Below are 25,316 nucleotides of genomic sequence, written 5' to 3' on the forward strand. Positions count from 1 at the left end.
GACTCTCTCGTATAATTTTTCTCATCTCCATTCACATAAGACGGTGCTCACACATAGATTTTGCATGCACTATTGTAATTTCATATAATGTATACATAGACATAAATGTATATGTCGTGAAAATTGTTAAGAATCGGCGCTGAATCAAATTGAAGTAAAATGTAAAGCAAGAAAGAGAAATCGACATAAGCTTTATCTTGGTTCACTTTTAAACTAGGGCTACGTGTAGCAAAGAATTCCATTATAATTAATACCGCGCACCTTTCGTTACATCACTTAATTACAAGCGAAAAAAAGTATATGTAATCATAGCTATTCATTGGCACAAGCCCAAACTACTAATAAAAAATTGCAAGTTCAAACTAAAAAAACCCTCTAATGTCTAACTACAACTACTAATGAAAAATTATGGGACCCACGTGCTTTTCTGTTGATGGGGAGTATGAACCGAACCCGAACAAAAATCAACAACAAAGCATTGAGTGTGTCTAACTACAACGCTTTGTGATGGGAAATCTGTAGACACTAATCAAGGGTTAAATCTTAAGGGCAGTGAAACAACATAAATACACCATGGCTGGTTACTTTCGAAACTAATAAATGCAAAACATGATTCAACCCGACAAAAACATGATCTTTTATTAATTTGATCGTTGGGATAACATTGACGAAGGTCAAGCCCAAGTAAGGATCCCGTCCACTGGGTTCTATGTTTCGGAGTTGATTTTCACTTTTTGTAGTAGGTGGCGGGACCTGGATGAGCAAACTATTTCGGGAATAAAATGAAAGTAAAATTTGCCGTGGAACAAGGTCGCGAGAGCGAGAAGGGGAGACGGAGTATTTTTCTTACCTGCTTTGACAGAAAACTTATATTCGGATGTCAAATGCAGCTTTATGCAATTTCACTCCATCCTTGAAAAATCCCTTCGAGCACTTTGTGAGAAACCCTAATGTTCGCATCAAAACAAACGCTTCAAAAATTTTCGGTAGGAAATTTTTTTTCCGAAAAAGGGTGTCAAATAACATGAGTAAACCAATAAATCAAGAGTAGCAATGCAGACAAAATGATACGAAAAAAAGGGTGGACTTTATTCGTATATGAGAAGACACCTACAAGTTGGATAAATTGCTTGACAACTAAGTACTATTTGTCACATAGTTAGTAGTTAATTGCTTTAATAGCGTGCTACATAATAACAACATCCTTCTCCCTACTAATTAAGTACGTTGATGTTCTGGTAATATGAAAACCTTGAGCAAGAATTCAAACAACCATCAAAGCGCAGGATTCTTATTTTGGTTTTGCCCATCAAGTTGAAGGGTGTATATCAGTAATTGAATATGAACTCAAAAAGGAGAGTGGAGGGCCAAATCTCCAGAACCAACCTTAGAAATGGGCAATTCTTTCGTTCTTGAGATCTGAGAAGAGACAATCTTTCATCGAAGCAGATGAGCTTGGCTGGTCTTGGAGACCATCACAGCACTTGAAATGCTGCTATTTTTATTGGTTTTTTTTTTTTCCTTCCTCAAAGGCAGTGCAGTGTGAACGTTGTTTAGGAAATTCCAGATGAAGGAGAGTGGCCTTTTCCGAATCCGAGAGAGTATTGCTTTTATGAAATTGCAGTTTTATCAAACTCAAAAGGCATTCAGGGGGAGAAAAAATGTGCATTGTGCACATTGAAGTGTGAACCCGAAGACTTGCACTTTCACTCCTTGAGATTCGAGGCTACCCCTTGAGCGCTAGCTCTCATCTCTGCCATTCCACCGATCGCCAGAATTTCGAGCTTGAAACCTTCTCGTTGTGACCTCACATAATATTCGTAAATTATAAATTCTTGATGGAATAACCAAAATGTTATATCACACATTCATCTAACAACTTAAACTTTTAGAACAGTTGGCAGTGATTCCATAAATTCTCAAATGGTATCGTAGTACATAGTCGATTGGTGGGTCTGACCCATATTAACATGTTTAATCCGTTTTGACCCATATTCAATGATCTATACCCGACCCAACCCGCAATTGACTCACAACCAACCCGACCCGACTCGACCTATTTTGATCCATATTACCAAATCACACTAATATTATAAGAAAATCTATATTACTTATTTAACCTATTTTAAGTCGTTCACATTTATATGTTATCGGATAAAAACTTCACGTCAATTAAACAAAGCAAAAAAAGTAGTAAATATAATAAAAATGATATTACTAAAATACTTTCATGCAATAAAAAATCAAGTGAAAATTTTCCTATTTTTCTATTTTTTTTAATTTTTCTATTTTTTTGGATTTTTTTATTTTTTTTAATATTTTTATTCAAAAATATTTTTAAAATTTTTTAAAAAGTATTTTTTATTTATCCCTTCTTTCATTTTCTTCAGTGAAGGCGATCGGTGGCAACCGGTGGTGGTATGGCGGTGGTCGGTGGCGAGGGCTAGTGGCGGAGGGCGACAGGCGGCGAGGGCCAACGGCGACGGGAGGCGGTCGAGGCGGCGGTGGGCGGCGGTCGAGGCGGAGGTGGGTGGCAGACGGTCCGCCAATAATTTTTATATTTTAAATTATATTCTTCTTTTTTGATTTCTTTCATTCACTTATAAAAATAGAAAATTTAAAAAAATAATAATAACCAAGCCTTTGTGGCCTTTGGCCCATTTGCAACTCGTGAGGGCTGGCCTCATGGGTCGAAAATGGGTCCAATATAGGTCAAAAATGGGTTTAAGTATGCGACCTATTTTTGACCCACCTGATTCGAATTAATTTTTTTGACCTATTTTTATTTAGCCCTTTAACAACTTAGAACCCATATACAGCCCATTTGTATAAAATATGGGTCAAAAATAGGTCATTGACCCATATTGACGGCTCTAGTGGGGCCCAATATGTTCCTCTATTTCGTGAATGTCTCAATAAAGAAATCTCGTGATTGACACTTGTTTAGGGTGAAAATTGTCATCATAGTTAGTTCGACAAAAAGAGACCATGGACAGCTATTCTGGTGACGCAAAATGACCATAGGTGATGCAATCCCAAGTCAGCAATTAATGTTAGTTGATTGTTGTGCTAGTTACGGGGGCATTGCAATGACTTAGATATTCAAATTTAGATAAGTTTATGCGGAATGATACTTGAATTAAGGAAAAGTAAACCTAACACTAAAGTTCACATTTGAAGGGGAGACTATTAGGGTGCAATTGAGTTGTGTTAGAGAAAATCTCACATCAAATAAGTGGTGTGGTGTATCTAAGTTCGCTCATAACTCATTGGTTTAAACTTTTGAGTGAAGGTGGGTCCAACTGCATATGTTAACGAACTTGGACTTGGGCTCTCTCTTAGATGATCATAGAGTAAACCTTATCGGATTTGCCAAAGATAGAATTAGTTATTTGTTAACTAATCTTTTTCTTCCTTAACCCACGTCCTTGATAGATACCCAATAATATTCATGATTAATAGTCTTCAAGAACGAATCCAATCTCATTTCCTGGCCATTGTGATAATGTAATATCTAATACATAACGTCTTGAATATATCTTATAATAATCTGATTGCTACGTTTGAAATACTCCCTCAGCCCGAGCTATGTGACAACTTCTGAGCTCTTCAAACAGCGTTTGAGCTTCACTTACAAGATTAATTCATGTATAACCATTCCTTAGCTTCTGAATGTACAAAGATCAATTAGTAAAACAAGTATTACATTGCATTAACTCAGATATTAAAGAATATAGATTGTTTTGTCAACTTCAAAATTAAACAGAAGTTTTTCTCAACAAACTTACCCTTTTTGATGATGACAAAACTATCCACACAAATATATCAATTTGAAAAGGAAAAAAAAAATTTGTGAGTAACAATGTTAACTTCCTTCTTAATGATATATAAGTTAATGTGTAAGCAAGAGAAATTATGAGTCATGTAACAACAAACTCAGAATTTGAATTTGTTCTCAGAATTGAACGAGTTTCAATTTCGTCCTCTGCTTTAGAACCTGTATCATTATCATTCAGCAGACACAAAGTTAGCAAGTATAATATCTTTCCCCCTTTGTTGTCATCAGCACAAAAACAACTATCAAATAAGCAGCTCTAACGAGTCAAAGTTATTCCAAAACATAGAGAATAATAATTGTTCAAAAGCAATCAAAACACTAGCAGATAACTCAAAAACATCCAGCTCAAAAAATAATTTCAAGTTTGATAAAATAAGTTAATAAAATGATTTCTATTTCGGAGAAATTGGAACTAGAGTAGATGTCGATGGAGCTTGAGTAGATGTTGAGGGTTGGAAATCTTTTGGAAGTTGGACCAAGGCATAACGAGAGACCTTATCCATCCTTTGATCTACAGTAGTTGCCAGCTTGTCAATTTTCTTCCCTAAATAATCCATCTCCAATGAAGCTAAACTGGCATTGGCTATCATTTCATTCTTGAAGTTCTGAAATCCGAATGCCATCGAATCCTTTAGCTCATCAATTTCTCCACAGAAAAAGGTTTTAAGCTCCCTCGTTTGATCCTTCAACTCACCTTGCCTAAACAATATTGTAATTAGCAATAAAAACTAGAGGGATTGAATATGTGATTTTAAACAAATTTGACAAGAAATTGTGGAACTAAAATATTCAAGTCAACTAAAATGCTGAATTAGAATCATAAACATAGAATAGACTGCACATAATGATTGTAGTTGTTCGGCTTAGATCAAGCATACGTTCACTTCCCATGCTAGTAGCTAAGAGGCTGGATTCTACTAGATGAATCAATGAGAGCTTACAATAAGTGATGATGCTTTCCTTGACAGATCATACTATCTTCTCTCAAATACGCTTACAAAGCCTCCAATGATTGTAACAAATTTCTCACAAAGACAAGTGCCTAGAATCTGAAGTGCTCTTTGAACTTTGGAATTGTTGATTATGATCGCACACTCGTGACAACACTATTGATCCTCTTCATACTCCTTCACCTTCAAACTAGCCGTTGAACTAGTCTTCAAAGAATCACTCTTCAACCTTTGATTGGACGCCACTAATCTTGATTGAACCAGACTGTATTTAGAAGATATAGTAGCCGTTGAGTGTTGAACATAAACCCCTCTGATTCATTCGTCTATACAACTAAATCTTTGATTTTCATAAGTAGATACCTTCATTTATGAAAGTTATCTTGTCTTTAGAAAGGCAATCTCCAATAAAGATATTCTAACAGCTAACAAATCAAGCTGGATTTATTTTTGAAGATTATTAATCATGAAGATTAATGAAGGATGTGGATAAAGGAAGATGAGGATGACTCACCTAATAGAAAACTATATCTATGGAAAGCCGAGATCATAATTGTATAGGCAATTTGATCTAATAGGGAATTCTTCCATTTGTCAACCTCAACAGTTACGAGATTCTTTATATACAATCTCGTTCAAACGGGGAGTTTGAAGAATGATTCTCTAGAGATTTTGCAACGGGAAGTTGGAGAAGGAGAAGTATAAAGGAGACCTCAAGGTAGAAGAGCGAAGAAGATAAGAGAGCAAAATTGTAAATTTCAATATCAAGAGAGCTTCACATTCTTTACATATCTTTGATCTAAACACTGTAATACTTAGTGAAGAAAATTCGAGTGTAAGAGCGTTAGACGGTAAGTATATTCACTGAGTTACAACCTCTGAGCTATTTATTAGTAGAATCCTGTCAATTAACTGCCAGCATGAAGAAGTGGGCGTACGCTTGAACAAAGCTCTGAGTATATTTGTTTATATTCCACATTGATTTCTATTATTCCTTGAAATCACCTATTCGCCCCTTTTAAGTGATAACGTAAGCACTAACAACAATAACACTCTGTCACCTTAATACTGACACATGCTAGAAAGCATAGCTGAAGTACCTATAAAGTACATTGATTTTCCGGTAATTTGAAAACCCTGGGCAAGAATTCAAACAATCACCGTAGTGCAGATTCTAATTCTAATTTTTCCTATCAATTGAAAAGGAGAGAAGGGCCAAATCTCCAAAACCAACATTAGAAAGGGGTAATTTTCGTTCTCGAGATGTGAGAAGAGTAGACCTTTTATTGAAGCGGCCAAGCTTGATCGGTCTTGGAGACCATCTAATGCATCACAACACGTGAAACGTTGGTAATACCTGTCACGACCCGAACCCCGCGAGCTCATCGACATCCCACCTGGCCACACTTATGTACAGTTCTCCAGGATCCAAAGGCCAACATCATTCATGCGGAAGCAAAAACAAATCCCCGTACAGAAACAATTAACATCACGATGACTTGGGACGGTAAAAACAAACTTATATACATATCCACGTGTTCTATACAATTTTCCAAATCTACGGCTTCGGAGGCCACTGTACAAGCCTATGACCACTAAAATAAAAAGATTACGTGGTCGAAGCCTACTATACATCCCAAATAAAACAGCCAGCAAAAGTCAAGAGGCCAACTACCCTAGGCCTCGTTCTCGCTATCCGGTACTATATCATCTCTCGCCTCCAGCTCATCCTCGTCAAGCTCAGGTGGCTATTCCGCATCCGATGGCTCTACAACCTCCCCATCTTCTCCCGGCACCATGACATCAGGGAATACCGAATCTCCCGGGCGGAACACTCATGGCTGAGGCGGGTGGTCTGAAAAACAACGAACCCACGACGGGGTGAGATAAAATCTCAGTAAGCTAGCCCATAATCCTAGATTAGGGCTCTAGTGCCTCCAGACACATTTTTCAGTGAACAATTTCCAATAATTCTTCTTTCTTCCCAAAAATTCCACAATTTAATTCCAGAAAATTCCGTTCTTTCTCCGAAAATTCTCACACCTTCTCCAATATTCTACATTACTCCCGTTTCGGCGTTCCACGCCTCAGTCTAACAATAAAATATTCTACGTGCTCCCAGGGCCCGTTTTTAGCACACCAGGCCATAATATAAATGTCCACCTTACTCCAAAAATTTCCACGTTACCCCGAAAATATTCCACGGCACTCCGAAAATATTCCACGTTACTCCGAAAGTATTTCACGTTGCTCCAGAATATTCCACGTTACTCCGGAAATATTCCACGTTACACCAGAATATTCCACGTTACTCCAGAAATATTCCACGTTACTCCACCGCCATCAAATAAGTTCATAACATTGAGCCTCGGACCTTTATGGAACACGGCTCTATATATATACCAGGGTCTCGGACACATAGGAATACGACCCACGGATCTCGGTCTCGGACACATAGGAACATGACCGGATCAAGTCTCGGACAATTAGTCGAACACGACTCACTTTGGTCTCGGACGACTTAATTGAACACGACTTTCTTACTTTCTCGGTCTCGGACAATCAGACGAATACGGCTCACTTTGGCCTCAGACGACTTGATTGAATACGACCCTCACATTTCCTCGGTCTCGGACAATCGGACGAATACGGCTCACTTTGGCCTCGGACGACTTGATTGAATACGACCTTATCATTTTCTTAGAATAGTTCGGGACCACGTGATTCACTCACGTTAGAGAATTAATAATTCGGGATCACCCGATTAATCCACACTAATCCAAATAGTAATTCAGACTACCCGATCAATTAATACTACCATAATATCCAATCCACGCAATGCGTCCATATTATGCTAACGTAACAATTTATAAATCACGCGCCACTAAAATTATACTAACGTAGAAATTCATCACGGGCGAACAATAATAATTTTCTAACACATAACTAATTCACAACTATAGTACTATACTATAATAATGTCACATTTAATTAGCACCGTGGCATAACGACTTTATGTCACATAAAAGTAACCCTAGTTAATATATTAACTAACCATGGTTCAAAAATTAACTAGAGTCAAATATTAACCTAACCATGGTTAAACAATAGCATAAAGTAACTCTAGTTAGGGCATAAAGTAACCATAGTTAAACTTTGACCACTATTATCTTCTTGACTTTACTATTCATGCAAGAACAAGCTTTCTCTCTCCTCCAAATATTCATTCTCGGCCAAGGCATAAAAATGGCCAAAAACAACCAATTTTTCACCCAAATCTACCAAATCTTAAGTCCATTAGCATCCTAGATACCTAATATAAGGTTAGGGACCAACTTACCACTATTTTAGCAAGTTTTCTAGCGAGAAACCGAGAAAAAAATTGATTCCAATCCGGCGGCTCCGGCGACTCCTCTTGGTCGGCCAAAGCTCAAGCTACTCCGGTGATTCTAGGCGGTTCACGGTAGAGAATAGAGCTCCGGCGGTTCAAGGCGACACCGGCGGAAGCTTAGAAAAATTTTCGGTGAGAGAGAGAGAGAGACAACAATGGTGGTTCGGCCAAGAGAGGGAGTGAGCAAGAGAGAGAAAGTGAGCTAGAGAGAGAGTGGGTTCTTGAAAAAAATGAAGAAGAAGGCTAAATAATAATTAATATAAGTTAAGAATAATTAATTATGTCCACAAAGTCAAGAGGGACAAATAATTTTCTCCCCACATTGACTAGTCAAACTCGGCCAAAGGGAAAAATGACCAAAATACCCTTCGGTCCAAGTGAAAAATGGGGTATTTTTCGAGGGCAAATGGGTCCTTTCCCATATCCAGTCCAAATCTACTTTTCCTGAACCTCTTTGGGGTAAACTGCGAAGGAATTGCACATAGGATGAGGAAACGTCCAAAATTTTTATTTATTAAAACCCCTAAAGGTCTGACGTCAAATTACGAAGCTCGATCCGCGATCAATCTCGATCGATAGAATTTTCAGCGTATCTCAAACTAACGGGCGGCTTTTAGGAGTTACGCGTATCAACCCGTGATTAAAAATCACGTTTAAGAATTACTCGAGCCATGGCGGCCTTGGTTGTCATTCAATTGTGAGGGTCAATCACTAGTCCCGATGGTCGTGATCGTTCGAAAATAATTTAGGGACGTTTGGAACCCATACGAGGTCAAACGGAATCACCCGTGATCCAAGCGTAGGGTATTATCCAAATTGTTCCTTAATCATTCTAGGATCGATCTGTATTAGTCCAGAATATTCCCTCGACAATTTTCATGGCCAAAGAGTCAATCCAGGATCAAGTTCTTAGGTCCACGTACTTGATTTTCCTAGCTAGCCATTCCCATTTGGTTAGTCTGCTCGAGAGGGATCAACTCCGAGTGAGATTATACTGAAATACATCAATGAGACCTTTCATTTATTCAAAGCTTCGAAAGTGAGTCGGAATTCAGGATGTCACAATACCAATACGAATTTTCTACTGAATGCTATACTAACTTTTCTACTGAAAGCTGGTGCAGTGTGAAAATTGTTTAGGGAAGTGTAGTAATTTTTTTCTAACCGTAGTCCATATGAGTTTGGAGCCTAATGCTACTACTTTGTAATGATCGTTTCATGTGTACATCTTTATTTCTGAGATGCCTGACAATGCCGGCACGTGCAAGACCTAATTTTGATAGATTAATTATACAGGAAGTTGATTTTCATGTCCATTCCTCTTCGGATAGATTAATTGCATTTTTCAGAACATCATTCGATGTGAAAATGTTTGACAAAGTTGGCATGTGCCTACCCACCGCCATTGAATTATTGAGTAAAAAGTTATATCGGAAGCATCCAATGAAATTGCCGATCAACCTTATATAATGCATTAGATGCTGAAACACACAACCACACTACTGTTTAGGGGCTAAAGTACACTACAAGTGATAAGACTTGTGTACGGCACTCATTTTAGTGCCAAAACTTTCAAAACGATCACTTAAGTGTCAATTATTTTTTAAAAACAATAAGTTCTTATTAACTAGAAATCTCCCTAAAGTGTGATAACTAGAAATCTCGCTAAAGTGTGACAACTAGACTACGGGCATTTTTCCAAACCATCTCAAACTAGAGACGAGGATCCTCAATCTTGACGAGGCAATATAGTAATATAAATGCTAAAAAAAAAAAAAAAAGGCCTCCTTTTTTCACCTCTGAGAAAAGAGAATTCAGCAAATAAAAAGAAAAAAGGAGGATAAATTTTCTTGAATGGACTTTTACTCCCGGCTTTCCAAAATTACCAAAAAGGCCTCCTTTTTTTTTTCGACCAAAAAAAAAATGGGACCTACATAACTGGGGAAAAGTCATCAAATGGGCCTGAGAGAACTAATATGGATGGACCAGAGGCAGACAGGGCAATTACATTATATCCCATGATTTTCTTTCGGCCTTTACTTGCATGTTGTAATTTTTTTTCTGATCACTTGGGTATCGTGATTTATAAGAAACGTTCACGTGAATGTCATAACTTTTGATTGATCACTTGAGTAATAGAACCTTCAAAAAGTTATGGCACTTAGTTAATTGACTATAACATTTAAATGATCGTGAGAAAAGTAATAAATAGTCAAGTTAGCATCGCAACAAAAGCTAAGATATTCAACTGATTGGAAATTAAGAAGTTATGGCAATCAAGTGACAACTTTACGAAAGTAGTGGCACTTGCGATATCCTTGTTTCAAAAGATATGCAAACATATTCCTCAGCAGGACTGAAGAACTGATAGTCTTCCAGTCTGAGCTCATTCCACAACTTGTAGTCATTCGGAGAGATGAATCCAGCTGAGCTGAAATGAATAGGAGGCCCGAAATGCGGTGGAGTCTGCAATCTCTCGAGGCAGCATGCATGGCTTTGGCGCGATGGAATCACGAGCCGACGGGGTTCTCGACCCTGAAGGCCCTGCTGTTGCTGAGCGAGGCTTTAGACTGTACAGGTTTTTCCTTCCGAGGAGGAAAAAGAAAACGGTAATGTCCTCCAGTGACGGCGTCCAGGGCCACTCGCGGTGTAGAAACAGCATGTTCTTGAGAGTCAAGAAAATGATGGGGCCGTGCTTTTCGCAAGTCACGAAACTCCGTTTTTCCGGAACGGAATTTAGAAACGTGGAAGATGTCAGACCCACCTACCCCATTCAAAGAAAACTCTGCACTGTCCAACGACGAAGGTGAATGCATTGACGCTCTTCCCTTAAGAATTAAAACTCCTAGGGATGATGTATGGTCTCGAGATCCAAGAAGAGTTGAATTTGCCTTCAAAAAAAAGAAAAAGAAAAAACTTTTAAAAAATTTTACCACTTTGTTAAGTACCAGCACTATCAAGAATTCACCAAACATCGAGTGGTAATTACCAGTATCGTAAATAAGTTGCCAGCACATTTTCAAGAATTTATCGCCATTTTTGATGAATTAGTGAATTTAACATTTCCGTAGAACCAACAGTAGAGATCAAATAAATTAATAAAAAAATTTCATATATGTCATCCTCGGCCGAAAATGGATAAGAGCATAAGAAAAATCATGGGGGCTTACACACAATCAGAGTGTGTGGCACAGTAGTGAAATTAATTTATTTTACCGGAAAATTGTCGTCCCCGAAAATATTTTTAGGAATTCAATTTCTTATTTTTCAAAAAAGGGAACCATTTTCTATTGTTTTTGTGCGCTGGAAAACAAGTTGAAAAAAGTGGCTTTACGTAATTGATAACTAAGTGAATCTACCACCGTGCTAGTTAAGTACATGGAAAAGAGAAACCCCCAAAATCTAAGTCTTTTTTCCTTTTTTTAATCGTAATATGGGAACAATCGTTTGAAAGAAATGCCTAACGATGTTGATCTTAGTTCAAGTTCTTCATAAGTCCACGTTGAACTTGGAAGAATCCGACCATATTATTTCACTGATGAACCTTATTTTATGCTTAGCCAATTCTGGCTTCTAAGTTTAATAACCTACAAAGTGTGCCGTGGGTTTTTGTCCATTGAAGCAGGACCCCATAAATCAAGCTGAAAAAGCAGCACGGTTTGATCTTAATTCAAGCTCTTCGTAACTCCACGTTAAATCTTTACATTCCAAATCATGTTTTTTCAAACCACAAATTCTTGAAAGAGTGAATCCCGCAATAATTTCTAATTATTTTTTTATTTGATTCTTTGTTATCCAAAACAGATTGCTAATCTCACAACAGATTAAAAACTGTTACATAATCATTTTTCTTATATCAGTTACGTACAGGCAAGGACGAACGAGCAAGCTAGTGGGCATTCATCGTGATGCGTCCACTGGATGAGATATTTATGGTGTGAAGAAACTCCACAAAGACAAGATTATTAAAATTCAAAAAATTAATAATAAAAAACAATCCATGGTCTCTAATATCTGAGTTAATACAATTAAATACTGTTTTGCAGATTGTTCTAACATACATTGTATTAAAGAATAGGTACAAGGGATTGAATCTGTTAACAAAGGCTCGGATGATGTTCTGAGGGGCTCAAACGCTGTATGGAGCTCGGACGTTGAACGGGTAGCTCAGACGTTATACGTTGAGCAGAGAGCTCGAGCATTGGAATAAAGCTCAAACTTTGAGAGGGTATTTCACGTGCAAACGACCAGATTATTAATAGATATATTCAAGATGATTTTATTGATATATTATATCATCACAACGGGTAGCAAATTAAGCTGGATTCGTTCTTAAATATTACCAATCATGAAGATCAAACAAGAACGTGGATTAAGGGAGATGATGATGACTCACCTAATGAAAAACTCTATATATGGAACCTAAGATCATAATTATATGAGCGATTTTATCTAACGTGGTATTCTTTCCTTTGTCAATCTCAATGGTTACAAAATCCTTTGTATACAATCTCGTTCAAATGGGAAGTGTGAAGAGTGATTTTCTGGAGATCTTGCAACAGGAAGTTGTAGATGGAGAAGTATAACAGGAGACCTCAAGGTTGAAGAGCGAAGAAGATAAAAGAGAAAAATTCTAAATTCCAAGATCAAGAGAGCTTCACGGTCTTTACATACCTTTGATACAAAAACTATAATACTTAAAGGAGAACATTTGAGTGTAAGAGTTTTAGACGGGAAATGCATTCACTGAGTTGTAATCTTTGAGCTATTCACTAGTGGAATGTAGCCGATTGGCTACCAACGTGAAGAAGTGGACGTAGGCTTAAACAAAGCTGAACCACTATTAACTCTCTATGCAGATTCTCTATCCCTTAATCTCTCTATTTATATATTGTGATAGTAGAATTGTGCATGCCGTTGCATGTGAGGGTATCTCAGATCTTATTAGCTAGTATCGTTTAAACGAAGCTTTGAGCGTGTTTGTTTATAGTCCGCATTGATTCCTATTATTTCTTGAAATTACCTATTCAACTCCCCTCTAGGTGATAACGCTAGCACTAACACCAATAACAATCTGTCACCTTAATACTTCCACTTGCTAGAAAGCACAGCTGAAGTACCTATTAAGTACATTGATTTTCTGGTAATTTGAAAACCTTGGCAAGAATTCAAATAGTGCAGATTCTAATTCTAATTTTTCCTCTCAAATGAGAAAGGAGAGTGAAGGGCCGAATCTCCAAAACCAACCTTAGAAAGGGGTAATTTCCGTTCTCGAGATGTGAGAAGAGTCGCCCTTTTATTGAAGCGGCCGAGCTTGATCGGTCTTGGAGACCAACTAATGCATCACAGCACGTGAAAAGTTGGTAATACCAATACTAACTTTTCTACTGAAATGTGAAAATTGTCTAGGGAAATGGTGTAGTTTTTTTTGCTAACCGTAGTCCACATGAGTTTGGAGCCTAGTGCTATCATTTTTTTAAAGATCATTTCATGTGTGCATCTTTATTTCTGAGATGCCTGACAATGTGGGCATGTGCATGACCTAATTTTGATAGATTAATTATAAGAAAGTGGATTTACGTGTCCATTCCTGGCCGGATAGATTAATTGCATTTTTAAGAATCATTCCATGTGAAGATGGCTGACAAAGTTGGCATGTGCCTACCCACCGCGATTGAATTATTGAGTAAAAAGTTATATAGGAAGCATCCAATGAAATTGCCGTTGAACCTTATATAATGCATTAGATGCTGAAACACACAAAACCACACTACTGTTTAGTTGTACAATGGGAAACAATGGAAGGTCGTACGGTGCATTGTTGATTTTGTCACCGTCCAATTACCTTGCAATTTCGTACTGAATTCACCAACATCCCAATTGAGCGGTTAATTACCAGCTCTTATTACCGGTATCGTAAATAATTTGCCAGCACGCAATTGTTTTTTTTTTTTTTTCATCGCAATTGTGTTATGACGGTGAAGATAAAGGAGAAGCATTGATCGGGTTGCGAGGGAGCCCTTTTGGTGTTAAACTTTGACTTTGACAGGCTGTACTGGATCATTGACCAATTCTAGCAAAACTGGCCCTCGACCCTCTGCATACTGAGCCAATCCTGTCTTCTGCGTTTTACGACCCACAGAGATCTCCATTTGTGATTCTCGTACTCACCCTTGTGATCATGGTTTCCCAACTTTTTTCATCTCTTGCTGCCCCTGCTTTTGCTGCTTTGCTGTTCCTTTACTTCTTGTATAGAAGATCAAGGGAGATCAATGCAGCTGCAAATGATGGAACAGCAAGAGGCGATTCTGGCACTCACACTCCAACAGAAGTACCTGAAATAGATACTTCGTCACAATATGACCATGAAGTATTCTTGAGCTTCAATGGAAAGGATACTCGAGAAACTTTTACTGACCACCTTTACACTAGACTTACAGAGGCGGGAATCTGCACATTTAAGGACGACAAAAGTCTCCGGATTGGGGGAGAGTTTGCACCACAACTTCTCCAAGCAATTAAGCAGTCGCAGATCTTAATACCTATCTTCTCGAAAAATTATGCCTCTAGTCCCTGGTGTCTCGAGGAGTTAGCCGAAATGGTCAAGTGTAAGAAAACAGGGGGACAAAAGATCATGCCCATTTTTTACGACGTGGCACCTGCAGAGGTTAGGCACCAAACTGGGGGCTATGGGGATGCCTTTCTTTCATATGAAAACAAGAAGCGATATGATGAAGAGACTATGCGTGAGTGGAAGACTGCTCTCAAAGAAGTATCATTTCTAAATGGATGCGACCTGCAAAGCATGCCCAACAGGTGACTGCTTTTAGCATTCCACCTCATGTGCCTTTAAACATTAAACTCGCTGCATTTCAATTGGTTTCTTTTCTGGATTTGTGTTAGTCTTGTGGAAATTGAATTGTATGCAATTGAAGTTGTACTGCAAAATCACACTAAATAATGGCGCAATCCCAAGTTTGTCCCCTTTCATTCCCAGCAACATTTAAAGTCAGTTCAGGTCATTCGTTAACCCTAAGTTCCACAGCTGATTCCTCAAAATGGAAAAAATCGTTGAAGAACACGGTTAGAATAGGTCTGTAGTTTTCATTGTGGTCTTGTCAGACCATAGTTTGTTTCAACTCAGTTTTCTAACTCATTGCCCTTTTGATCTCCAACATGCACTAGGCGAGAAGGTGAGTTCGTGAAAGCATTCACGCAGAAGGTTTTCAATGAGTTGAAAAAGGCTTCTCTTGTAGTATCAGACTACTTAGTCAGTGTCGACAACCATGTACATGCAATCATGAAAATGATAGGTGCTAGGACAAGTGAAACACGGATTGTAGGAATCCACGGGATGGGTGGCATCGAAAAGACGACTACGGCCAAAATCGTCTATAATCAGCTTTCGAAAGATTTCAGTGACCATTGCTTTCTTTCCAACATCCGTGAAATGTCAAAAACCAAGGGCATTGAATTCTTGCAGAATCAGCTCATCTCCGACATCCTCAAAACGAAAGATACAAATATAAGAAACTCTGATGATGGGATTGAGATCATCAAAGATAGGTTGTCCAATAAAAGAGTCCTCCTGCTTCTCGATGATGTGGAAGACGAGAATCATATTGATGCACTTGTGTGTAATCGTGATTGCTTAGGCAAAGGGAGCAAAATTATTATTACTACCAGAAGGATAGATGTTCTTTGTGTTCCGGAAGTGGACTATAAGTATGAGCTTACGGGCATGAATCCCGATCAATCTCTTCAACTTTTCAGCAAACATGCCTTCAGAAGATGTTCCCCTTTAGACGAGTATATCGACCAATCCAACAGGGCGATAGATATTGCTGGGGGTCTTCCGCTTGCTCTTGAGGTCATAGGTTCACTTTTATGTCGCACTAAAAAGGAAATGTGGGATGCCACATTGAAGATGCTAGAAAGTGTTCCTCATGATAAAATTCAAAGTAAGCTAAAAGTAAGCTATGATGCATTAAATTTTCGGCAACAACATATGTTCCTCGATATAGCTTGTCTTTTCGTTGGATATGACAAAGACAATCTGGTTCATTTTTGGAGTGAATCTGATTTTTTCCCAGAAGTAGCCATGGAAGTTTTGCGGAACATGTCTTTGATAAAGATTAGTGAGGATAATGAAGTATGGATGCACGATCAACTCGTAGACCTCGGAAGAGAAATGGTTCGTCAAAAAGGTGGCACCAAAGTAGAGAAGCAAAGTAGGGTGTGGGATCCTAAGGTAGGATCGGATTTGCTGAGGAAACATAAGGTAAAATCGCCCCAATATAAATTCACAGTATTTCTGAACTTTTCTTTTATATACAAAAAAAAAAAAAAAAAGCCAATTACTTTCTGTTTTGTCTAGCACCATTACGACTTCCTCAACTTAAATTTTTGCTCTTTTAAGATTAAAGGAATCATAGGACTGAACTCAACCACTTAAAACAGTGCCTTTCTCTTTAACTTTTTCTTCTTCTTTTTTTTTTAACTTTTCCTTTGGGCAGGGAAAAAAAGAAGCGGAAGCTCTTCGTCTAGACTTGGACTGTCAGAAGCAGTATCATTTTACCTATGAGGACTTTGAATGCATACCAGATCTAAGGTTCCTTCAAGTGCGCGGTTCGAGGGAAAATTTTCATGCAGAAAAGGGCTTCTTTGGCGCGAATCGACATCAAATGTTCTTCCAACTAGTGAGCATTCAAATCTCCTCCCAAAATTACGATGGATTTCATGGCCTGGTATCCCCCTGATACTTAACATTACAAATTTCTCCATGGAAGATGTGGTTATTCTTAATCTATCTAAGAGTGAAATTACGGATGATTGGAAGGGGTGGAGCCACATGAAGGTATGTCATATGCTAGACAACACTTAATATTCTGTATTATTAGATTCAAAAGTAATCTCAGCATGATTTTTCTTTTACAGGTAATGAGGAATTTGAAAGTTCTAAATCTGTCCCACTGTCGGAATCTTCAAAGGCTGCCAGACGAGTTGGGTAGAAATCTTGCAAGCCTTGAATGCTTAAATCTAGGAGGGTGCAGATTGCTGAAGAGGCTTCCGAATTCAATCGGAGATTTGCGGTCGCCGATTGAGTTGGATATATCCGGCACGGCGATCGAAGAACCGCCTGATGAGCCGGGTAGAAATCTTGCAAGCCTTGAACGCTTAACTCTAGGAGGGTGCAAATTGCTGAAGAGGCTTCCGGATTCAATTGGAGATTTGCGGTCGCCGATTGAGTTGGATATATCCATCACGGCGATCAAAGAACTGCCCGATTCCATTAGAAAGTTGAAAAAGTTGGCAAAATTGAGGATGTGGTATTGTCGCATAAGCAAAATACCTGATGCCCTCTGGACGATTGAGAATCTCGAAGAAGTAGTTGCCCTCTGTGCACATTCTTGTAGAGTCTATGTGGACATTGGCAATTGCAACCACTTGAGGATCTTGAGGTTGATTAATGCGGATATATGCGCACTGTCGAGGCTTCCTAAAAGTCTTGTGGAATTAGAGTTGTCTAAGCTGAACGTGGACGCGTTTCCAGAAGTCTCACACCTGACTAATTTAAAGGAGTTGGATCTGACGTTCAGCAAACGTGCTTCTGAAGGGGAATCTGATGGGCCCGTGGAAGGTCTGCGCCTGCACTCTCATTATGTGACCACCTCACCAACAGACGTTAGCCTCCCTCCTCAACTCAAGTCATTTCGCCTCCGGCGCTCTAAACTGCGTCGCCTCTCGAAGCTTCCCGCTGGTTTATCCTCCTTACATTTGTACAATTGCAAGTCACTTCACTCGATGGAGGATCTATCGAAATTGAAGGAGCTGTCGTCTCTAAAGATTGAATCCTCTGCAATTTCAGAGATTGAAGCCCTTGGTTGTTTGGAGAACCTAAAAGAATTGGAGCTTCGTGGACTTGGACAGGTGAAGATACTCCCTGATCTAAGCAAGTTAGACAATCTAAGGCGTATTGCAATAGAGAATTGTAATAATCTGGTTGAGATTCAAGGCGAACTACCACGGTTTTTGGATGATTTCCATATTTATGACTGTGGTTCGTTACATAAGGTGCCTGATCTATCAAGCTTCATGGGTAAGGGACGGCTTGATATGCACAATTGCGATAAATTAAGTGAGGAGGCAATTCTTGCATTTGCTTGGAAGAATCCACAAGATTTGCGGCTTGAAGGCTTTGGACAGCTGCATATCCTACCTGATCTAAGTAGTTTTGACGAACTAACAAGTCTTCAAATACGAAGGTGTGATAATCTGGTTGAGATACGAGGAGAACTGCCAGAGTCTTTGAAATGCTTGGAGATTCATTCATGCGGATCTTTACAGACGGTGCCTGATCTGTCGAGCTTGAAGGAACTAGAACGTTTTGAAATAGGACATTGCAAAAAATTAAATGGGGAGGCAATTCTTGGTTTTGCTCGAAGGAACCTGCAACATTTGCGGCTTTTTGGTCTTAGACAGGTGAAGATACTACCCGATCTAAGTAATGCAAACAAACTAAGACGTCTTGCATTAGAAAAGTGTGGTAGTCTGGTTGAGATTCAAGGTGAACTACCACAATCTTTGAAAGAATTGTGGATTAAATCATGTGAATCTTTAGAGAAATTGCCTGATCCGTCGAGCTTGAAGGAACTGTATCAGGTTATCTTCGAAGATTGCACAAAACTAAAGGTGGAGGCAATTCTAGGCTCTGCTCGGATAAGTCAGCCTAATTTGTGGGAGAGCTTGCAAGATTTGCAGATGTGGGGCCTTGAACAGATGGAGAGGCTACCTGATCTAGGCAATTTAAACAAGCTTACAGATCTTAATGTGCAGAGGTGTGGTCATCTAGTTGAGATTCAAGGTAAACTACCACGATCTTTAATAGTATTGACGATTTCTTCCTGTGAATCTTTACAGAAGTTGCCCAACCTATCAAGCTCGATGGTACTGCGAGATTTTGTCATAGGAGAATGTCGTGATCTGGTGGTGATTCAAGGCGAGCTACCACAATCATTGAAAAAATTGAAGATTAATTCTTGTCAGTCTTTACAGAAGTTGCCTGATCTATCAAGCTCGATGGGGCTGCGAGAGTTTTGCATAAAAGAATGTGGTAATTTGGTTGAGATTCAAGGTGAGCTACCACAATCATTGGAAAAGTTGGAGATTAATTCTTGTCAGTCTTTACAGAAGTTGCCTAATCTATCAAGCTCGATGGGGCTGCGAGAGTTTTGCATAAACGAATGTGGTAATCTAGTTGAGATTCAAGGTGAGCTACCACAATCATTGCAAAAGTTGGAGATTAATTCTTGTCAGTCTTTGCAGAAGTTGCCTGATCTGTCAAGCTCGATAGGACTACGAGGTCATTGGATAAGTGGATGTGATAATCTGGTTGAGATTCAAGGCGAACTACCACTATCATTGGAAAAGTTGCAGACTTATTCCTGTGAATCTTTACAGAAGTTGTCTGATCTGTCAAGCTTGATAGGACTGCGAGATCTTTGCGTAAGTGGATGTGATAATCTGGTTCATATTCATGGCGAGCTACCACTATCATTGGAAAAGTTGAAGATTTATTACTGTAAATCTTTACAGAAGTTGCCTGATCTATCAAGTTCGATAGGACTGCGAGATCTTTGCATAAGAGGATGTGGTAATCTAGTTCAAATTCAAGGCGAACTACCACAATCAATGGAAAAGTTGGAGATTAATTCGTGTGAATCTTTACAGAAATTACATGATCTATCAAGCTCCATAGGACTTCGAGATCTTTGCATAAGGAGATGTCATAATTTGGTTGAGATTCAAGGTGAGCTACCACAATTAATGGAAAAGTTGGAGATTAATTCCTGTGAATCTTTACAGAAGTTGCCTGATCTGTCAAGCTCAATACGACTGCGAGATCTTTGCATAAGTAGATGTGGTAATCTGGTTGAGATTCAAGGCGAACTACCACAGTATTTGGAAAAATTGAAGATTACTTTCTGTAAATCTTTACGGAAGTTGCCTGATCTGTCAAGCTTGATGAGACTGCGAGATGTTGTCATACCTGAAAATTTGGTTGAAATTCAAGCCGAATTGCCGCAACAATTGTATGAACTGGAGATTGATTCCTGTGAATCTTTACAGGAGTTGCCTGATCTATGAAGCTCAATGGGACTGCGAAAGGTTGTGAAAAATCGTTGCAGGAAATTAAAGGTGGAGGCAATTTCTTCGCTTTGCTCGGAGAAGTCAGTCGAATTTGCGGGAGTAGACAACGAATCTGAATCTTAATCTGAGCAAGAAGACGTTGAATCTGAATCTGAACTGGAGGGAGAAGACAACAGATTTGAATCTGTACTGGAGGGAGGACAAGACAAATCTCAATATGAAATCTAAGGGAGAAGTCAAGGAATCTGAATATGAATCTGAGGGAGAAGAGCAATAAGTGCACTCCTATTGAAAGCTTCTTTATTCAAGACCATAAATTGTTCTCTTTTGTTCAAACTTTAAACAAATCGAGGTAACTTATTTCATCTGATAACTAATGTTTTCCCCTTTTTGCAATCAAATTGTTTCACAGATATGAACAGAGAAGTTTCGCATGAACTTTTTAATTACATTTTCACGATTTGATGACTGAAAATCTGATCAAGGTAGTGAAATTATGATATCTCCTTACAACCAGAGGATTCCTAATTATGTACATATATTCGCTCTCTTTACCTAGTTTGATTTGACTTTTTTAGCTATATTCTCTTTGGATGGTTTCTCGTTGCTTTTATGTTTCCCAGGTGTAGGTATGCATGTCGATTGCATCGTTGTTATTTGATATGTAACAAATTATTAGAGATCCTAGTCGATTTTCTGCTTCACATATTTCGAAGTTGATAACCTCGCTTCGCATTGGAGATAACTTCGTTATGCTGTAAACTAGATGGAAGGTGTGTTGAAAGGTCATATAACTATGGTTCTCATCCTGGAACTTTGCAGCATAATCAACTCAATTGTTGCAATTGTGAAGCAAACAGACACTCTGTATTGATAACCTTATGTTCAGTTTATTTTCCAGGAAAGGTGTGCTTCTTCTGGGGTTTGCAAATGTTAGGGAGAAGTCATAAAATGAGGAAAGACAATCTCACTTGGGTTCGCACGGCAAAACTTCCATCTGTGACAGGAGAGAGGAGCTATTTAGCTTCTCCGAGGTATCATAAATCATCTTATAGTCAAAGGCTAATATCTCAGTATTACTGGTGTGTAGGACATATGATAAGTCTCACTGGGGTCCGAAATCATGTAAATGGAATCTTGTGTGATCTCCATTACGGCCTACATCTTTCTAGAAATGGTTATGCCTCGGAGATTATCTGTAATAGAAGCCTTTCCATTCACATCAAGCTATACTAGAGGACTCTTTAGGTTTTAAGATTGACAAGAAGTGCTAAGGGAGATATCCCAAATGACCGGCCTTTTTGCCGGTTGGTTTCTAATGTTGCTGAGAGGAATTAGACTTTGAGAAACTTACAGAAATCATTTTGTGCAGGGAGCTGTGGCTAATTGGGCAGCTGCACAAATGAAGACCGAATAAAGGAAAATGAAGATGACATTTTACGTCAACTAACTTCCCTTTCGCAATCTTCGGGTGGTAAACTGTGCATTGATCTGTTGAGAGACAGAAACTTGAATATTAGTGAGGGAAGGCGTTGCCTATTGATGAAATAGTTAAATCTGTTGAACTCAATGTGAAGTTTCAGTTGAATATTTTGCCCTTCTTTTCCAGAGAAGAGAAATCATTAGAGCAGGGCAGAGGGATTCGTTGTGCAATTTGGGGCATCATGTAATGTTTTTGGGGGTGAAACTCAAAGCAAACCTGATTGTTTATTAATCTTTTTCGTGGGCCCTTTTTTTCCAGCATTTTATCTGCGTATCAGCGCCCAAATCTTCTTTTACGTGGAAACACTAGAAGGTTTTGTCTGGACGTGGAGAAAAAATTGTGTGCGCTAAGTATTCACAGTAGTATTAGTTGCGCCTGCCAAAACCAGTTCATGGACCTTCCATGTGGAAAATGGTGTTACAAGATAGTCTTCTTCATGAGCATGATAGGCACTCACAACACAGTAAGCACAAATTGTTGTAAAGTCGACTATCGCCAAAATTATCTACAATCAATTTTCACATTTTGAGCACTGTTGCTTTGTTTCTAATAACTGTGATACTTCAGAGCAAGGGCATTCAGTACTTGCAGAATCAACTCATCTCCTACGTCTAGCCAAGGAAATTGACAGAATAAGTAATGTTAATGAAGGGACCAATTTGACCAAAAAAAATGAAGGGATCAAGACAATAAAAGAGTTCTCCTCCTTTTTCATGATTTAGACCAGAAGAAACAAGTCAATGCGCGCTCATAGGAAAATATCTATGATATTCAGGCATCGCTGAGTTCTTCAACGTTAAATATCAAGCACTAAAGGATCTTGAAATTCTTAGTGCTTCGGATTGTTCATCATTGAAGAAGATCTCTTCCATTGGTCATTCAACATCTCTATCGAGACTATCTTCCAGAAGCACCATAATTGCACTACTTTCCCTGTCAATCGGAGCTCTTTCAAGCCTTGAATACTTGCCTTTGAAAGAACGTGTGTGTATAGAGATTGGCAATCTGTAATTGCTACTTGAGTTTGATATTTCGTACACGTGCATTAAAGCGCTACCTGACTTGATGGGAAGCATGAAAAGTTTGAAAGTAGTGAGGATGAATAATTGTTTCATTGGAAACATACCTAGTGCCTTATGGTTGCTATAAAGGCTTGAAGAAATAGTTGCGACGCCAGGTGGAAGCTTGCAACCGGAAATTCCAAATGACATTTGCAGACAATCGTCTTTGAGGATCTTGAAATTGACTCTAATTAAAGCTTGCCGAAGTACCAAGGCCTCCAGAAAGTCTCGTCAGTTTACACATTGATACATCCACGACAACATTCCCAGATTTCTCAAACACAACGAGTTTGAACGATTTGTATTTGGCCATTCGACCGGATGCTTACCCCGTGCATTGTGAGAACAAATAAATCGGAGTCTTTGACCTTGTTGTCTGTTGTTGTAACCACCTTATCAACAGATATTGGTCAGTTTTCTCAACTCATAAGACTAGAAGTCCTGTGTGCTAATTAATTTGTTGTGCCTCACAAGGCTTCCCTCGAGTTTATCCGTTGAATCTTGCTGGTGGATGAGAACAGCGGTGGATCACTCAAATTTGAAGAGACTGTCTGAACTAAGAATGGAGAACTCTGCTGTAACAGAGATAAAAGGCTTTGACTGACCGGAGAATCTACGAACTCTGGAGCTCTTCGATCTTGAAAAGGGGAGAGTTTTCCTTATCCAACTCATTCGAAAAAGTTGAAGTTAGGTGCACTAGATTATTGTTGCAATGTGGATTTTGCTCATCGCAAAGTACCAGAATCTCTGGAAGAATTGTTGATTGAAGATCCCTGCCACACCTGGTGTAAGTTGATCGGGTCAGTATACTTTGCAGAGAGGGGATAACATGTGTGCGGCCTGACTGTTTCAACTTGAAGAGTTTCAAATGATGTGATGTCTGGCATTGCTCAGGAGATTCTTCCATTTCTCGGAAAATTTAGAAGACATGCTCTGCCGAGGAGTACATTTTCCAATAAGAAGTGCATGCGATTCCTGAAAGGTCCTGCATTGACAACCAGATCTATTGTCGATGAAGCTTTGAAACTTGAACAAATTGCTTATTGCCCTATGTCATTCTAGCAGACATTCGTTATTGTCTTTCCTGGAGTCATGTTCTTTATACTAAATTAGAATCACAATTTGGCAATTTGTACCCTTGGATATTTAATTACTGGTCGTTTTTGCAACCACTTTCTACCTTTAACATGTGATGTCTGTAAATTCCTCATGAAATGGAACCATGGTTTCTTTCGATCTATTTCATTAGTTTGATTTGGCTTAGATATATTCCCTTTTGACAGTTTTGGTTGGCCAATTTTATTTCTTTTTTAGGAAAAAGACAAGTCAAATTGGCGCTAGTTTCCTACAGCTGAGCATTAATCTTGTCAAAAAAATTTTTGTCGAAAATCTTGTCAATTTACATGTTGGTCTTTTATGTGAGATCCTCGGAACATGCACTGTAAATATTAATTTTGTTACACCTTAAACAATGTAGGAAATATTCATAAGGCTCTAATCGGTGACAGAAACTCTGTCGTCCACTTCTTAGTTATCCTAGGAATGGAGCTTTAGGTTTAAACATTGATAATGGGAACCGCTCCCTGACAAACGTCCTATATGATATAGCCTGAGCTTTTTCTCTCGGTAACAAGTCAGAGAAATTTACAGGATCTTTCTGTGCAAGTAAGCTGTGGCTAACTCAGTTGATGTGGAAAATTGACAACCAGCTCACCAAGTAAAGGAAGGTAAAAACAAGACGACAATATATCTTTCCCAAGGCTTTGGTGTGGTACCCCTGGCTTTTACCGTAAGGTACAAACTCTAACTTATCCTACGATGTCAAGGACTCGGTTCCACAATGTGCTTTGAATGGCCATAATTTGCAATAATATCATTTGAAATGATGAAGGAAATTTAGTTTTCCGGGTTTCCACTGATGTTAATTCCTGCATATGAGAAAAAAGAAGGTAAAAGCTTTAAACTCTCGTTCCAAAGGCTGATCAGTGTTACATGTCAAAAGCCAATATGATACATAAGTTGTTTACCTCCTAAAAGTTAAGATTTATCTAAGGTTGCCAGTGGAAACGATGCAAGACAAGGTCATCATCTGTTTCCAAGATGGCTTTATGGAACAGTTAATCTGCATAACTCCCTGCCAGGACACAGTTCAAGTACTTGTGCCAAGAAGTCTTTTGTTACAATGTGCCTATAGTAGAAGGTAAGGTCACAGATTGAGTGGTGGTCTCCCAAGGCACTCTTTGGTTCACCTTATAGAGCAGGTTAATTGCCTAAACATGCAAGTGTCACAGTTCCAAAGTTCACACGTCTGCTAATTTTGTGAAGTTCGATACAAGTTCTTTTTTTTTTTTTTTTTGGTTGTCGAAGTTCGACCAAGTTCAACGCCCCATCCTCCCCCCCTTTTTCCGAACCCACCCAAAAAAAAAAGGACAAAAAAGCGTGA

General features: G+C 38.8%; 3 protein-coding genes across 6 annotated transcripts in view; 2 read left to right on the plus strand and 1 right to left on the minus strand.

The window, feature by feature from the left end:
- LOC115753678 overlaps positions 1–25,316 on the minus strand; it is a 65,261-nt gene that overhangs the window by 29,711 nt on the left and 10,234 nt on the right. The window lies entirely within an intron of this gene.
- On the plus strand, positions 14,225–17,299 carry LOC115753677 (disease resistance protein RUN1-like). Of its 3 annotated transcripts, XR_007197246.1 has the most exons (5): positions 14,225–14,483; positions 14,517–14,995; positions 15,365–16,460; positions 16,696–17,036; positions 17,117–17,299. XR_007197246.1 is itself a non-coding variant. In XM_048273247.1 (3 exons), the coding sequence occupies exons 1-3, from the start codon at positions 14,361–14,363 to the stop codon at positions 16,936–16,938; spliced, it is 1,974 nt and encodes a 657-aa protein (XP_048129204.1). In that variant the 5' UTR covers positions 14,225–14,360; the 3' UTR covers positions 16,939–17,110. The 3 variants fall into 3 exon arrangements, 1 of the variants encoding a protein (XP_048129204.1); XR_007197245.1 differs by having other exon boundaries at positions 14,225–14,995; positions 17,117–17,297; XM_048273247.1 differs by lacking the exon at positions 17,117–17,299 and having other exon boundaries at positions 14,225–14,995; positions 16,696–17,110.
- On the plus strand, positions 17,826–21,937 carry LOC115753680 (disease resistance-like protein DSC2). 2 transcript variants are annotated; one of them, XR_007197247.1, is made up of 5 exons: positions 17,826–18,109; positions 18,662–18,720; positions 20,098–20,681; positions 21,219–21,363; positions 21,702–21,937. XR_007197247.1 is itself a non-coding variant. In XM_048273267.1 (3 exons), the coding sequence occupies exons 1-3, from the start codon at positions 17,984–17,986 to the stop codon at positions 20,324–20,326; spliced, it is 414 nt and encodes a 137-aa protein (XP_048129224.1). In that variant the 5' UTR covers positions 17,826–17,983; the 3' UTR covers positions 20,327–20,668. The 2 variants fall into 2 exon arrangements, 1 of the variants encoding a protein (XP_048129224.1); XM_048273267.1 differs by lacking the exons at positions 21,219–21,363; positions 21,702–21,937 and having other exon boundaries at positions 20,098–20,668.

Source organism: Rhodamnia argentea, chromosome 1, assembly GCF_020921035.1.
Source record: "Rhodamnia argentea isolate NSW1041297 chromosome 1, ASM2092103v1, whole genome shotgun sequence".
Classification (NCBI taxonomy): Eukaryota; Viridiplantae; Streptophyta; class Magnoliopsida; order Myrtales; family Myrtaceae; genus Rhodamnia; species Rhodamnia argentea.